A 16,408-nucleotide genomic window follows, 5' to 3' on the forward strand; every position below is an offset into this window, starting at 1 on the left:
TGGCGGCGTAGTGTGTTACTGATGGTAGGCTTTGTTACTTTGGTCCCAGCTCTCTGCAGGTCATTCACTAGGTCCCCACGTGTGGTTCTGGGATTTTTGCTCACCGTTCTTGTGATCATTTTGACTCCACGGGGTGAGATCTTGCGTGGAGCCCCAGATCGAGGGAGATTATCAGTGGTCTTGTATGTCTTCCATTTCCTAATAATTGCTCCCACAGTTGATTTCTTCAAACCAAGCTGCTTACCTATTGCAGATTCAGTCTTCCCAGCCTGGTGCAGGTCTACAATTTTGTTTCTCGTGTCCTTTGACAGCTCTTTGGTCTTGGCCATAGTGGAGTTTGGAGTGTGACTGTTTTGAGGTTGTGGACAGGTGTCTTTTATACTGATAACAAGTTCAAACAGGTGCCATTAATACAGGTAACGAGTGGAGGACAGAGGAGCCTCTTAAAGAAGAAGTTACAGGTCTGTGAGAGCCAGAAATCTTGCTTGTTTGTAGGTGACCAAATACTTATTTTCCACCATAATTTGCAATAAGGCACAAGGGGGTATGGTATATGGCCAATATACCACGGCTAATGGCTGTTCTTAAGCACGACGCAACGCAGAGTGCCTGGATACAGCCCTTAGCCATGGTATATTGGCCATATACCACAAAACCCTGAGGTGCCTTATTGCTATTATAAGCTGGTTACCAACATAATTAGAGTAGTAAAAATAAATGCTTTGTCATATCCATGGTATACGGTCTGATATATCACAGCTGTCAGCCAATCAGCATTCAGGACTCGAACCACCCAGTTTATAATACTATTTATAAACTGGGATGTTCGAGCCATGAATGCTGATTAGCTGAAAGGTATTTCAGCTCTCCGTACACTACACTATAATTCCAAATGGTAGAACATAGAGTGAATCTTTCCACTTTGTCCTATTGAAGCACACTGGCTGATGGTGAATGATGATGTAGTATTTACAGCCACATCCATATATGATTTGGTTTTACCTTCCAACATAAATTGATGTCAAATGAATACATTTATGAGGTAAAAATATAGAAATGTACAGTGTTCCGCAGTTATCAAACTACAATATATACGTTAACTAGACACTACATAATTTTGGTTCAGTAGTTATCAGTTTGGAGCAGATACTTAGATTGAATATGCATCCAAATTGAAAGAGTGATTTGGTGCAGTGAACAAGTGGCTGTGAATTTGTGTGTTGTACTCAATCAATATTAAATGTGCTTATCTTTGAAACATGAACCATTTTGATTGTCTGTTTAGATTTTTGTTGTGAAAATGTACCACATACTTGTGAAAATTGCACCAAAGTGATTATAAAAAACGTTAATGGAATGACCTCGCCACGACCCTGACTTTGGGTGTGTGTGTGTGTTTGTATGTGTGTGTTTGTTTGTCTGTGGTTGTGCACGTGTACACGTGTACACGTGCAAATGCGCGCATCCATCCACATTTCTTACTGTATTATCTCATCACTTTCTACCCGGTCCAGGCATGAGTTGAAATGAGAGGGATGTAGAGCTTTGGGGCCAGGAAGAAAATCCCCTGGCACACAGCGATTTCACTAAGGTGAAACTACCCATGACGTCTGTTTAAGGCGACTGTCTGACTGTTATCTGAAGCTTGCTGTGGTAGGCTACTCAAGTCTGAAACACATCTTATGTGCGGCAGGTAGCTTAGTGGGTAAGAGCGTTGTGCCAATAACCGAAAGGTCGCTGGTTCTAATCCCAGAGCCGACTAGGTGAAAAATCTGTTGATGTGCCCTCAAGCAAGGCACTTAACCCTAATTGCTCATGTAAGTCGCTCTGGATAAGAGCGTCTACTAAATGACTTAAATGTAATCTTATGGTTTCAGTCTTCTAGCTTTCAGCAAACTAAGTGTTAGAAGAGATGGCTTGACAGAAGTATTTTTCTCATACTGTACATTGTCCTCTGACAACAGAATCAATGCATAATCATGCTCTCATAAGCAGCAACCGGTGTGAAATGGTTAGCGGTGCACACTAGTAGCGTTTCAATCGGTGACATCACTCACTCTGAGACCTTGAAGTAGTTGTTTCCCTTGCTCTGCAAGGGCCGCGGCTTTTGTGGAGCGACGGGTAACGGTGCTTCGAGGGTGACTGTTGTCGATGTGTGCAGAGGGTCCCTGGTTCAAGCCCAGGTAGGGGTGAGGAGAGGGACGGAAGCAACACTGTTACAACTGCATCAAAGCTTGTTTCAGCCTGTATTTTCAAGCCCTCATTTACCCTTTTAATGAGAACCGATATAAACTCACACAACGGCACGGTCTGTGTGTGTCTGCGTGTCTGTGAGGTCCACAGATGAGCTGCCATTGACTTTGTCGACAGTGGAGTGCTCCTCTTTCTAGTTGTGGTATCCATGTAACCCGGTGACCATCGTCGTATAAAAGACCACACCGTCTCCATCAGAACGCAGCGTGGGGTCTCGATGTTAGTTATTTTATTGCACTCGCTTTATCCTGCACTTTACATTATTAGTATTTTGGTCCTCGCATAGTTGAATATGCTTAATACTACTTTAATACTATTATAAATAATATTCTACTGTATGGGGGGGGGGGGGGGGGGTGTAAGGTGTGTTTCAGTGACTCACAGAGTACAGTGTAGACTGAACATGGAAGATAAGCAAGAAAACATGAATGTCTTACACGTTATCACATAACATGTATACTTACTGTAAGCACAGAGCTTGTACACCACACAAAGCCAACAACCAAAGACATGTTGAAAATGTAGGTGATTAGTTATTTGTATTGACCAATATAAATCAGACAAAGAAGTTCTCCAGGCCTTACCCCTTTCTCATGATACTGTAATGCAGCTCGTCTTCCTGCTTGATGTGGGCATGGTCTGCGCTGGCGCGGTCGCTGCCCTCGCTGTCGTCACTGCTGAAGGTGGAGGCCAGCTCCCTCTTGGGCACGCGGTTGGGGGGCAGGGGGATGGTGCGCTTCTCTGCCAAACGCCCGCGGTTCTATAGCAAATGGGGAGAAGAAGCTCTTAGAAACGTGTCTCTCCATTTGCCAATGGCAGTTTAATGCTAACATGCTAATGCTAAGGATGTGATAACATGCTAATAGCTAGCGTTTGAAGCTCTCCTCCACTCTAAACAGCAACCTTTGTGTGCAGTGAACACCCTAATATTCCCCATCAGTCATACACAGAAATCAATGCTGCTGCTGTAATTGGGGCATATATTTATGTTAAGAGGAGTGATCATTACATGAGATTAATTTGTTCTACAATACATCATTTGTTCTAAACAGCATTTAGCATTATTCAGAGGCAATACCAACAACATAGAAAGTTCCCACATAGGCTCAAGCTCCATAGCAGAACACACCAGCCAAATTGAGAAATTCTGCTTTCATTGGTCAATTGTATTGACAGGAGTAGTGAAACGTAATAATATGGAGGGTATTTATGAAACATAATACCACAGGAAAATGAACAACCACAATTAGACTGACTCGAGATGGTAACAAAGCATAAGAAAGTAAAACATTGCTATCTAATATGGGTGTCAAGAAGTATTTACCTGTCTAGCGGGGAAAACAATTGATAAATGTAGGATGCAGTACTAGTATGTAGTACGTTTTAGCACAACTATGATAGTACTGCTAGGCAGTAATGCCACTGAAATGGGAAACCTGACAAATGTGACCAACGATCCTGGCGATGTGTTTGAGAGAGCAAGCCATTTCTAGTGCACCAGCCCACTTAAATGTGCTCAACCGACTAAGGCTAGACTCTAGGCTAGAATCCGTACTGCCATACAGGAAACACAGGAAAACATTTACTATACAAAATGACATGCTGAAGAATAGGCTCCATGTCCCGGTTGAGACCCGGCTGACACATGTAGGACTACTGTTCTATAGCGTTTATAACTATAGATGTGAGTAATTACACAGTATACGTTTGAATTTACAGACATTATTATTGAATTTACCACAGCAATCATAATAGTGGAATCGACTAAACAACCATAGTTTACCATTGCCAGAGTTCTGAGTGATAAGGAGGTCATGCAAAGGGAGGACAGGAAATAATTATGGTTCGTGTATGCAGTGTTTTTTTTTTTGCCACGAAGCTCTAACGAGCAGAGCGAAAGGAAAAGAAAGGAGGAGTGTGGCCCTAAGGGGTTCTGGGAGTGAAGCTGGGCGACCTTTAATGTGACCTGAAGAGGTCACTGCAGATTAACACGGCTCTATAGAGAGAAAAATGGGGGGATGGAGATAGAGGGAGAGGGGGGAGAGAGAGAGAGAGGGTGAGACAGAGCGTCAGAGAGAGAGAATGGGTGGAAAGGAGGCAGAGAAACAGAAGAGGAAAGAAATTGAGATAGAGGGAGAGTGAGGGAATTGAATTTGAGTACGAGGAGAGACGGCAATGGAGACAAAAAAGGATTGGGGTGGGGGCGATACAAAACAGATAAACACAGAGAGAGCGAGTCTGTCCAGCAGTGGACCTAGCTTTGAAACTCTCTATATCTCTCCCCCCACCCCACCCCACCCCACCCCACCCCACCCCGCCCTCTCTCTCTCTCTCTCTCTCTCTCTCTCTCTCTCTCTCTCTGTCTCTCTCTGTCTGTCTGTCTCTCTCTCTCTCTCTCTCTCTCTCTCTCTCTCTCTCTCTGTCTCTCTCTCTCTCCCAGTGTCTACATCTCCGCTCTGCTCTCCCGAGCCCTCCAGCTATCCCTTCCACCACACGCAACCCCCCCCCCCCCCCCCCCCCTCCCTCTCTCCCTCCATCCCTCCATCCCATGAGGAGTGGCGCATGAGTGGCGGGGGGGGGGGGGGGGGGGGGGGGGGGCAGAGGCGCCTAGCCAAGAGGCAAACAGGTGCAGCCCTTCTGGAGGCTCTCAAGTGGCAGACATTAAAACAAGGGAGGGGGGAAAAAAGGAGGAAAAATATGAAAACATCCCTCAGGATGAGCAGGGCCACATAGTTCTGCACATTTCTTCTCATTTTGTCTTGCTGAAAGTGGGTTTTTCCTTTCTTCTTCCCACAGGCAGTTATGTGGAGAGAAGTCACTTTGTATAAGTTATTCTCAACTGTATGAGGACAGTGGAGGAGTTGCTGCTTCTTCCGCTCTACTCCCTCTGACTTAGCTCCTTGGACTAGAATACAGTGTGCTCTCTCTCGGTTGCTCTCACTATAAGACACACACACCTGTCATATTCACACACACACACACACACACCTGTTCCTGAATAATAATTCCCCTGCATGTGAAGAGGGGGTTTTACTTAGCAGAAAAGCATTGTGTGCTGGTCTACTGGAATAGTCTGCCCAGGAAGAAGCACACAGATTGTGGCTTGGTGTGTAGACAAACACCCACATGGCTCTGGCATACCCCCTATTACCCCCCTCTCTCCTCCCGGAAACCCCCCTTCCTTTCTTTAGCACCACTGGCGCAGAACTAGGGGTGGGCTCCCACTATTTCTGGCAACACTTCCGCAGCGCGGACGGCTCTCCAAAACAAAACATGAAACAAAACACACCCCTGGCAGCCCACGTAGTGTAAAAAAAGAGGTGCACACAATCATAATTTACACACACACACACACATTCATTGCGACCTTACTGTGTGGTCAACCCTCTGTAAGCCATGGGAAAAAGTATCTCATAAACGTTCCTCTAAAAGCACCTCTATGAATATCCCCTCCTACACATTCTGTCTGACGGTCAGGGTCCGCCAGCCAAGAAATATATCTGTATTTCACATTTACACACAAACAACACACAACACATCAAACACACACACACATCAGCACAGACAGACACCAATACAGACTTGGTCAAGCATGATTCAGATGGGTTCCATTAGATTAGACAACATAATAAAAGGACACATTCACAAATCAAATGAAAGTCACACATAAAGATACACATCACTGATGCTGACAACATTTGAGATAACATGTGATATGGGCGGCAGGTAGCTTAGTGGTTAAGAGCGTTGTGCCAGTAACTGAAAGGTCGCTGGTTCTAATCCCTGAGCCGACTAGGTGAAAAATCTGTTGATGTGCCCTTGAGCAAGGCACTAAACCCTAATTTCTCCTGTAAGTCGCTCTGGATAAGAGCATCTACTAAAATGTAAATGTGATGGTAGTATGAGAAGTGGCCATGGACCTGTCCCAAATGGCCCCATAGTCCAGAATCCTCTGGGCTCTATGGGATAACAGTAACTTCAGTAGCATGGCCTCTACATTCATAAAGGATAGAAGATTTGCTTTAAAACTGCAGAAAGATCCAGTTGTTGTTTTATAAAAATCACAGGCTTATATTTAATGCCAAACCATACTAGCAAACAGTAATATTGTATTTGTAACATCAGCTAAGATTATTGAAGAAACATTATTTTACTAAGCTTGTTCCAGACCTTAAATGAAGCCTCTGTGGAAAAGGATAGTCGTGTTTTTTCTCTCTGTCTTTTTTCCTGAAAGGTGCAGTACCCTGCCGCTGGCTCAAACCAGCATGCACACACACACACACACACACACACACACACACACACACACACACACACACACACACACACACACACACACACACACACACACACACACACACACACACACACACACACACACACACACACACACACACACACACACACACACAGCAGTAGCCGCCTGTGACATTCCTGCAGCTGCGGCGCTCTATCTCTCTTGCACGCCCCCCCCCCCCCCCCAGCGTTCTCCCTGGGGGACGAATGCCTAATGAGTCACGCGCCTGTCTGCCGTTACCTCTCAGCGTGTGTGTGCGTGTGCGTGGGTGTGTGTGGGTGTGTGTGTGCGGAGGCGGGATGGCGGGCCGACTTGGCGCGAGCATTAGCGGAGGGGGAGGGGGAGTTAGGAGACGACAGGGGGAGAGAGGGAGAGAGAGAAAGAGAGAGAGTGGAGGAGGGGGGAGGGAAAGGGGCCGTCATTGCCACATTCACATAGGCCCAGTGAGAAAAAAGAGCTAAAAACCCAGTGTGTTTGCGTGCGCTTAAGACACACTCCACTGTCCTTTTCGTTTATGCTGACCCACACTATCTCTTACTCACGTATTCACCCACCAAGACACTCTGACTTTTCTAAAAATAAATTAGGCTACAATTCTGGACTAGAGATGGGACGTTAGAGACCATTTTTGAGGGGGGGGATTTCAAATCATACAACCCCTCCCACCACGAATGAATAAATCGATCAATAAAAAAGCATTCGTATTTGAGATTTAGATAACAACCTCCTTTTCACCGTATTGTACACGTGTACAAAACATTAACATTAGACTGACCAGGGGAATCCAGGTGAAAGCTATGATCCTTTATTGATGTCACTTGTTAAATCCACTTCAATCAGTGTAGATGAAGGGAAGGAGGCCGGTTAAAGGAGGATTTTTAAGCCTTGAGACAATTGAGACATGGATTGTGTATGCGTGCCATTCAGAGGGTGAATGGTCAAGACAAAAGATTTAAGTGCCTTTGAGGTGCCAGGCGCTCTGGTTTGTGTCAAGAACTGCAACGCTGTTGGGTTTTTCACTCTCAACAGTTTCCCATGTGTATGAAGAATGGTCCATCACCCAGCCAACTTGATACAACAGTGGGAAGCATTGCAGTCAACATGGGCCAGCATCCCTGTGGAAAGCTTTCGACACCTTGTAGAGTCCATGCCCCGACAAATTGAGGTTGTTCTGAGGGCAAAAGGAGGGGTGCAACTCAATATTAGGAAGATGTTCTTAATGTTTTGTACACGTGCAGGCTGTGTGATGAAAGTGTGTGTCTGTGTGTGCGTGAAGGGGGGGTATATAGTGTCAAGGCAACACTAGGTTTTTCATGGCCAGGAGATGTTTCTTTGTTTTTTTTTTCTCTGTGGGAAGGACAGGCATGTGACCAAGCGCGCCCCTTCCGCCGCCACATCCCTTTCTGCACCCACCCCACGAGCTGAGCTGAGCGGGCGGTTGCGGCCCAGTGGAGCGGCGCGGGGCGAGGGACGGGAGGAGGGAGGGAGGGGGTGGTGAGGGGGAGCAGGGGCAGCGCTGGGAGGTCAGTGGCAGTGCAGCCAGGCGTGCCAGCACCTCTCTTTTTCTCTCTCTCTCTCGCTCTCTTTTTGTCTCCGTGTGTGATTGGATAGGCCCGCCAAGGAAGCCGCAGGAGAGCTTTATGGACAGGTAACGACTCTGCCATTCTCTCCCCAGACAAAAACAGAGGGAGGGAGGGAAGGAGGGAAAGGCTAACAAAGAGAGGGAGAGAGAGAGAGGGAGATGGAAGATAGTGCAGCAAGGTTAAGTTTTGCAGAATAAAACGGAAAGATGCTGGTGAGAAGGCCTCATATCCGCCTCAATGTCTGAAAAGAATTGCAGATTTTTATATACAAACAAATTTACCCAAACCTGTATATTAATGTGTTGTTCTTCTAGCATTATATCTTCCATTCAATCACACTACTCTGCCTATTGTGTCATTAGAGAAACATTGAGTTGAGTGAGTAACACACTCCTTCCCTCTCTCTCACACAGACACACACAGACTTACACACACACACATGTGCACGCACACAGTGTGTAAAGAGGCGACACAGAAAGAGGATGAGGCCACTCGACCACTCCGCTATCAGATGAGGTCAGACGTCTGTACACACACTGGAAGGAGAGAGAAGTTCCATAATTTTCTCTGCTGATAGACAGGCGGTCCACCTTATTTAGCTAAATCCCACAGTCCCACCCCAACACACACACACACACACATCTGCACACACAAACATACACAAACACATCAATACTAAAAGTACAACTTATTGGCAAGTTTACCCATACTGTAACACAATCCCTCCCGCTCTCACACAAACACAGAGAGTACACAAACGCACGCACACAGCACAGCCAATAAGTTGTACTTTTAGTATTGATTCCTAGCACTGTGGCCACCCAAAGTGCAAGACCCCTAGTGGATAAGCAAATCATTAAAGACTCAGTCATTCTCTAATTTGGCCAATTCACTAAGAAACACACTAGAGTACCGAACCACGCATTGCTTCTGCCCTAAAGACGGATCCTGTAGTTGCCATGGTAGCATAGCCTCAGCACCATGTGGGACACACACAGGGACCCACACACACTGCACACAGCAAAAGCACCCACACACACTCACAAAAATACATACACGTTTGTGCATACGCATGCTTGCACACACACACACACACACACACACACACACACACACACACACACACACACACATACCAGGGTTTCCGTTAGCCAGTAATAGCCGGTTTTAGCCTGATAAAAAAATACAAAAAGGCTGATAAATAAAATTGCCGCTGGCCAATTGTCCGGGAGAAGAAGAATCCCACTGCAAAATGAGGCTTTTTAGCCTATGAATTGATGGAAGTACCAGTCGATGGAAATACATTTGACTGGTCATGCTTATCAGTCTATAGGTTAATTAAAACATTTAGTGAAATTAAATTGGCGCATGTGCACAGTATATTCGTTATGTATCTTATTTATCACATGCCTACAGCATACATATACAGAGCCTTTGAGCTGAAAATCTGTCAGACCGTGCGAGACATCAGCGTGTCACACACCACTTTTCAATGAGCTGGAGGCATGCATTTTGAAAGCATATCCTTAATTGTTTAAAACCTGAACGTTTTAATAAATATTATGAGGCATGTCTTACCTTGCTTCAAAATAGCCAAAATCAGACCATATCCGTGGAGGCAATTATTTTATATCAACTTTCTTTCATTGTCCAGTAGCCAAAGGCACAATCCTAGTCATATTAGCAACCCATGCTAGTTGTTGCATATTAGTTGTTGCATATCTCCCATCTTTCAACATTTCTAACGGATATTTTCATTTCTGTCACATGAAACTGATCGCATGTGCGGTGCCTTTTTGACAACAGTGTTTTCCAGCTAATTGCATTATGGAACGAACATTTGCGCATAGTGTACTTGTCTTGTGTACATTACTGTGCTTAGAAAATTTGAAGAAATAATAGTTTATCAACAAATTAAGATAAACGTTCTGATCTGTTGCATCAGACTCATTGCTTAAAAAAAAAATGTAGTCTAGGCCTACTGGTTGTATGAATTTGGGATCTCTCGTCCCACAACTGTCCCAGAGTCTGTTTACAATAGACTATTTCTTTGTCGACAAGCTGACCAATAGAATAGCTAAACTTTTCTACTATGGGGGATAGTAGATTGACATAGGCTAGTGATTTTGCTGTTCGTTAGGCTCCTCGTCTTGTCTTCAAAGTGCACCTCAGAACACGGTAAGAAGGACCGCACATCGTTGCATTCTTGACTTGCATGTTCTGTTAATATGAATGACCATAATCTAAATGTGATTTCTGTCATTCTGAGCAACGTGGGTAGACGCCCTAATCAGGTTACCCACCCAATGCATATGGGTCCGGTAAATTTCTCAAATGTCTGGTAAATTAAAATGCTGCTGGTCAAATGTCCGGCGCCACATTTTCCTAACAGAAACCCTGACACACACACATACAGAGACACACGCAAACTCCAACCCCCTGTGGAGAGTGAGCTGTTGAGAGACACAGAGGCGTCAGCCCCCCAGCCATGCTTATCCCCCGCATCACAGTGGCACTCAGCCAAAAGCAAGTCCAAACAAATAGCCACATCAAATCAGTAACCAGCTCTGTGCAATATCTACAGCAACTTACTTATATTGGTACTGTACTGGTAACTTCCGGTTCACTTGTCCATAAGCAAGGCACTAATATACATAATTCCTTTATAACTACTGACTGTAGTCCAGATATCAAATGAAAGTCTACTGCTATGGCTTGGCAGAGTCACACCGGGTTACAATGTTAAATATATTGAAATATACACTAAGATTTTGAAAAAGGAACCTATGGTTCTTTGAGTTTTCAACCACCCTAAAATGACTGGTGGTAAAATAGATTCCTAGGCAGGGATGTCTATGTAATAAAATGTAAATGTAAATGTAATAATAGTAAGAGTAATCTCCCACAGTCCCTAACATGGAGATGTGTGTGTGTGTGTTAGTTTGTGTGTGCATGCGTGTGTGTGTGCGTCTGCGTGCCTGTGTGCATGTGTGTGTGTTGTTCATTCTCTCTCTGTGGTCAGGATGCAGGAGAGGGGGAGCCCCCTGATTGGAGGAGATCTTTACGAGCCGGAGGAGGAGAGTGTAATTTCCTGCCGGCCTCCGTTGGTTCCGCTGGAATAACAGAGCGGAGGAAGCCCGGCTCTCCCGGGAGCACACGCTCACACACACACACACACACACACACACACACACACACACACACACACACACACACACACACACACACACACACACACACACACACAGTCTTGTACAGCTAACCATGTGGGGACACACAATTCAGTCCCATTCAAAATCCTATTTTCCCTAACCCCTAACCCGTACTCTTACCCTAACCTTAACCCTAACCCTAAACTTAACCCTAGCACCTAACCCTAACCCTAACCCTAAAACTAACCCTAGATCCTAACCCTAACCCTGGAGACTGTTATCTCCCTCACTAACTTTAAGCATCAGTTGTCAGAGCAGCTTACCGATCACTGCACCTGTACACAGCCCATCTGTAATTAGCCCACCCAACTACCTCATCCCTATATTGTTATTTACATTGTTATTTATTTTGCTAATTTGCACCCCAGTATCTCTATTTGCACATCATCTTCTGCACATCTATCACTCCAGTGTTAATACTAAATTGTAATTATTTTGCACTATGGCCTATTTATTGCCTTACCTCCATAACTTACTACATTTGCACACACTGTATATATATTTTTTATTGTGTTATTGACTGTACGTTTTGTTTATTCCATATGTAACTCTGTGTTGTTGTTGTTTTTATCGCACTGCTTTGCTTTATCTTGGCCAGGTCGCAGTTGTAAATGAGAACTTGTTCTCAACTGGCTTACCTGGTTAAATAAAGGTGAAATAAAAAATTTAAAAATAAAGTAGTGAGACAGACAATGATGAGGCAGGCTGCAATGCATGAAGCAAAGGAGACACACAGCGAGAGGAAGCAAGCAGAGAGAGAGGTTAGTAGTACAGTGTTTTAAATGGGGTCCCCTGAGAGAATCTGTAATCTTATCAAACACATTCATAACTTGTTTCTCTTCAAATGGGTATAGAATACAACATGTTAGAGTCAACTAAGGGCCTTCTTCACTGGTGTACTTTAGCAGTTTTCAACACAGACAACTGAATTGCAGTGCAGCTCACAAGAGATACTAAGAACATGAACATAATTAATAAGATAACATATTTCAATTTAAACATCTCCAGATCCTTTTTTTTTTTACTTTTCTAGTGTCCAGTCCAAATTCACTATTTTGGGAGAGATGACCTGATGTGCATTTTGTGTAATTTTTAACTATAGAAAAGTACACTAGGCATTCCCTATAGACCTGCATGAAAATGCAATCAAATGCAATCAAACAATACAGTTCTAATCTCGATCGCCCACTGATGTTTATAGTTTATACATTTTATTGTATTTCTTTACTACATCACTGATTATCATGGGTTTCAACCTGTGCCACTTTCTGCTACTTGAATGCCAAACAGGAGGCTATCTACAATGTATTGCATTCTGCCGTGCCAGGGAAGACATAAATAAGAAGATAAGAGCTACAGGTAGGCCTACAGTGTGTTTTTTTGGCAGTCATTTCAGGTTTGTTCAAATCCCAGTCTTAGTTTGTGAAAACAATTCACAGGAACTCGCACTGCTCATCAGGCAGTAGATAGAAAATAACAAACCATCACCAGCCATCAGACAAGCACGTCTGTGGAGAGAAAAGCCTGCCACTTCTGGCTAAGCAAACAACAGGCACTGGCAACAAGGAGGTGTGTCCACTGCAACAAACAGTACTATTACAATAGGCTTTTCTGTCAGGACTCAGAAGGGCAACTCATTGCAAGGTTCTTGAGTCATGTCACTCTATGACTGTACATTTTTCTGTCAGTAAAAATGACATACATTTAGAAAATCAAAAGACAATTTGCAGACAACCCTAACACTATTTATTGTGCCTCTGTTTAACTGCAGTAGGATCCATTTAGCCTACAGAGTAAAGCCAACAAGCCAGTATACCTATTAACTTATATTCATTTCTGAAAATGATATATGTTGAATTTCCCCCAAACTCATCTACTTTTTACATTTAGCAGACGCTCTTATCCAGAGTGACTTACAGTTAGTGAATACATACATGTTCTTTTTTTTTTTCATACTGGCCACCCGTGGGAAACGAACCCACATCCCTGCCGGCCAAACCCTCCCCTACCTTGGACGACGCTGGACCAATTGCGACAGAGCCTGGACTCGATCCAGGATCTCTAGTGGCACAGCTAGCACTGCGATGCAGTGCCTTAGACCACTGCGCCACTCGACTACTTCTATAGTCTCCGCAAACTCTCTTTTTAGCCAATGCATCCCATTTGAAATTCATTTTCTATGGACCCTATGTGGTGGTGTATATCTGTTTCTTGGCTGTGAAAAACGTCACCGGTTTACCTGTATCACTCAAACACCTCTGGCTTATCTAAACCGCCTTTGCCTTGCGTGCCTCGCGCACTTTAATCAGCAGTAGCCACGCTCAGTAACTCGCTAAACCTCTTATGCCCTTCCCTCAAGATTAGCGGTTGGGAACGACGACAGATGCGCTCCGTAGCAATAAAAAAACACACACGGCACACCTGTGTTGAACAGATTCGACGACGGTGAGCCAGTGAAGCACTCAAAGCTGCCACACTGGCACAGACACCACGCCTGTGACGCCTCACAGCCTGCATGGCATGATGTCGTTAGCTCAGCCAAACGGGCACCACATGGCAAACACAGCCCGGTGCAACAGCTAGGTGAGGGACTGCAGCAATGGACAGAAGAGCCATGATAATTAGATAAATCTAGCAAGGGGAGCATGACTAGTCACCCATTCATATTACTTATTAACCTTGTCTAGAATTGTCCCATTCATTCTGGGCTTCATGTAGTAATTTGAGCCAGTGTTGATGTCAATGCCGTGTTAGCATCTGTGAGTAATGACAAATTAATTTATATTCAACAGTGTTGTAGTCTATCTAGTCATTTCCATTTTGCAGTACTTGGTGGTAGTTGAACTAAATTCAAATCTAGGTAGTGTATTTACAACTGTGACAATGATAAATATACTGTAAATGTCCATTGGGGTGTGGGCAGGGTAATTGTCCGTTGGAGGAGGGATAGTCAACCGGCAGAACAAAAAAGGTGAGGTATAGTGGTCAAAATGTATTTAAGGTTAGGGTTAAGGTTAAGGTTAGGCATAGCTTCAGTGCAGTTATAGGGTTAGCCTTAGGGAAAGGAATAAAAGTTACAATTGGTTAGTGTACCGCCATTTGCCGCCATTTATTTTCTGCCAGTCCATGACAGGCTGTTAGACATATGGGAATATATGGTATGAAACTATCAGCACTCGCCCAAGCATTGAGCATTCAAGACCAATATTCGGAATAAGTTATTTCACAAAAGGCAGATCAGAATGGATTATTGAGTATATTGATTGCACACACCCTCTAGACCAGTGGTTCCCAAACTGTGGGGCGCGAGGGGTCGGCAGGGGGGGGGCACGGGTGTGACAGTTCCTTAAAAAAGTATATAACACTGAACAAACATATAAACGCAACATGTAAAGTGTTGGTTCCATGTTTCATGAGCTGAAATAAAAGATCCCAGAAATGTTCCATGTGCTTATTTCTCACAAATTTTGTGCACAAATTTGTTTACATCCCTGTTAGTGAGCATTTTTCATTTGCCAAGAAAATCCACCCACCTGACAGGTGTGGCATATCAAAAAGCTGATTAAACAGCATGATCATTACACAGGTGCACCTTGTGCTGGGGACAATAAAAAGCCACTCTAAAATGTGCAGTTTTGTCACACAACAAAATGCCACAGATGTCTAACATTTTGAGGGAGCGTACAATTGGCATGCTGACTGCAAGAATGTCCACCAAAGCTGTTGCCAGAGAATTTAATGTTAATTTCTCTACCATAAGCTGCCTCAAACGTCGTTTTAGAGAACTTGGCAGTACATCCAACCGGTCTCACAACCGCAGACCACGTGTAATCACTCCAGCCACCCAGACAGCTGATGAAACTGTGAGTTTGCACAACCAAATTATTTCTGCACAAACTGTCAGAAACCATCTCAGGGAAGCTCATCTGCACGGTCGTCGTCCTCACCAGGTTCTTGACTTGACTGCAATTCAGCGTCGTAACCGACTTCAGTGGGCAAATGCTCACCTTCGATGGCCACTGGCACGCTGGAGAAGTGTGCTCTTCACGGATGAATCCCGGTTTCAACTGTACCGGGCAGATGGCAGACAGCATGTATGGCATCGGTGGGCGAGCGGTTTGCTGATGTCAATGTTGTGAACAGAGTGCCCGATGGTGGTGGTGGGGTTATGGTATGGGCAGGCATAAGCTACGGACAACGACAATAATAGCATTTTATCTATGGCAATTTGAATGCACAGAGATACAGTGACGAGATCCTGAAGCCCATTGTCGTGCCAATCATCCACCGCTATCACCTCATGTTTTAGCATGAAAATGCACGGCCCCATGTCGCAAGGATCTGTACACAATTCCTGGAAGCTGAAAACGTCCCAGTTCTTGCATGGCCTGCATACTCACCAGACATGTCACCCATTGAGCATGTTTGGGATGCTCTGGATCAATGTGTACGACAGCGTGTTCCAGTTCACACCAATATCCAGCAACATTCCACAAGCCACAATCAACAGCCTGATCAACTCTATGCGAAGGAGATTTTCTGATCCACGCCACACCTTTTTTTTTTTAAGGTGTCTGTGACCAACAGATGCATATCTGTATTCCACGTCATGTTAAATCAATAGGTTAGGGCTTAATGAATTTATTTCAATTGACTGATTTCCTTATATGAACTGTAACTCAGTAAACTCTCTGAAATTGTTGCATGTTGCGTTTATATATTTTTATGTATATATATATATATATATATATATATATATATATATATTTAGGAACTCAGTCCAGCTTTCAACTTACTCTTGAATGTTCCCCAATGCTGGAAGGGGGGCCTGAGTGAAAACGTTTGGGAACCCCTACTCTTGACCACCTATTACTGTCAACAAATATATCTCCTTTCATTTAATAAGAGCTTGTGACCGCTTTCCTTTCCCCTCTACCAACTATCAATAAAAGCAGTTAGAAAAAACCAAAGGAGTGGAAATCGCTTACACTCCTTAAAAAAGAGCAATGCTGCTTACACTGTGTCTTCAATTCAGATAAAACACAGTCGAGAGCAAGCTTTTA

The 16,408-nt window shown here is 44.2% G+C and overlaps 1 protein-coding gene across 1 annotated transcript in view; it reads right to left on the reverse strand.

The window, feature by feature from the left end:
• samd11 (sterile alpha motif domain containing 11) overlaps positions 1-16,408 on the reverse strand; it is a gene marked incomplete at its 3' end in the record, with an annotated part of 82,499 nt that overhangs the window by 63,690 nt on the left and 2,401 nt on the right. Inside the window, exon 3 of the mRNA XM_084187175.1 lies at positions 2,838-3,013. Coding sequence (XP_084043301.1) covers positions 2,838-3,013 — 176 coding nt within the window. The remainder of the gene's footprint in view (positions 1-2,837; positions 3,014-16,408) is intronic.

Source organism: Coregonus lavaretus (assembly GCF_964263955.1).
Source record: "Coregonus lavaretus genome assembly, chromosome: 22".
Lineage (NCBI taxonomy): Eukaryota > Metazoa > Chordata > Actinopteri > Salmoniformes > Salmonidae > Coregonus > Coregonus lavaretus.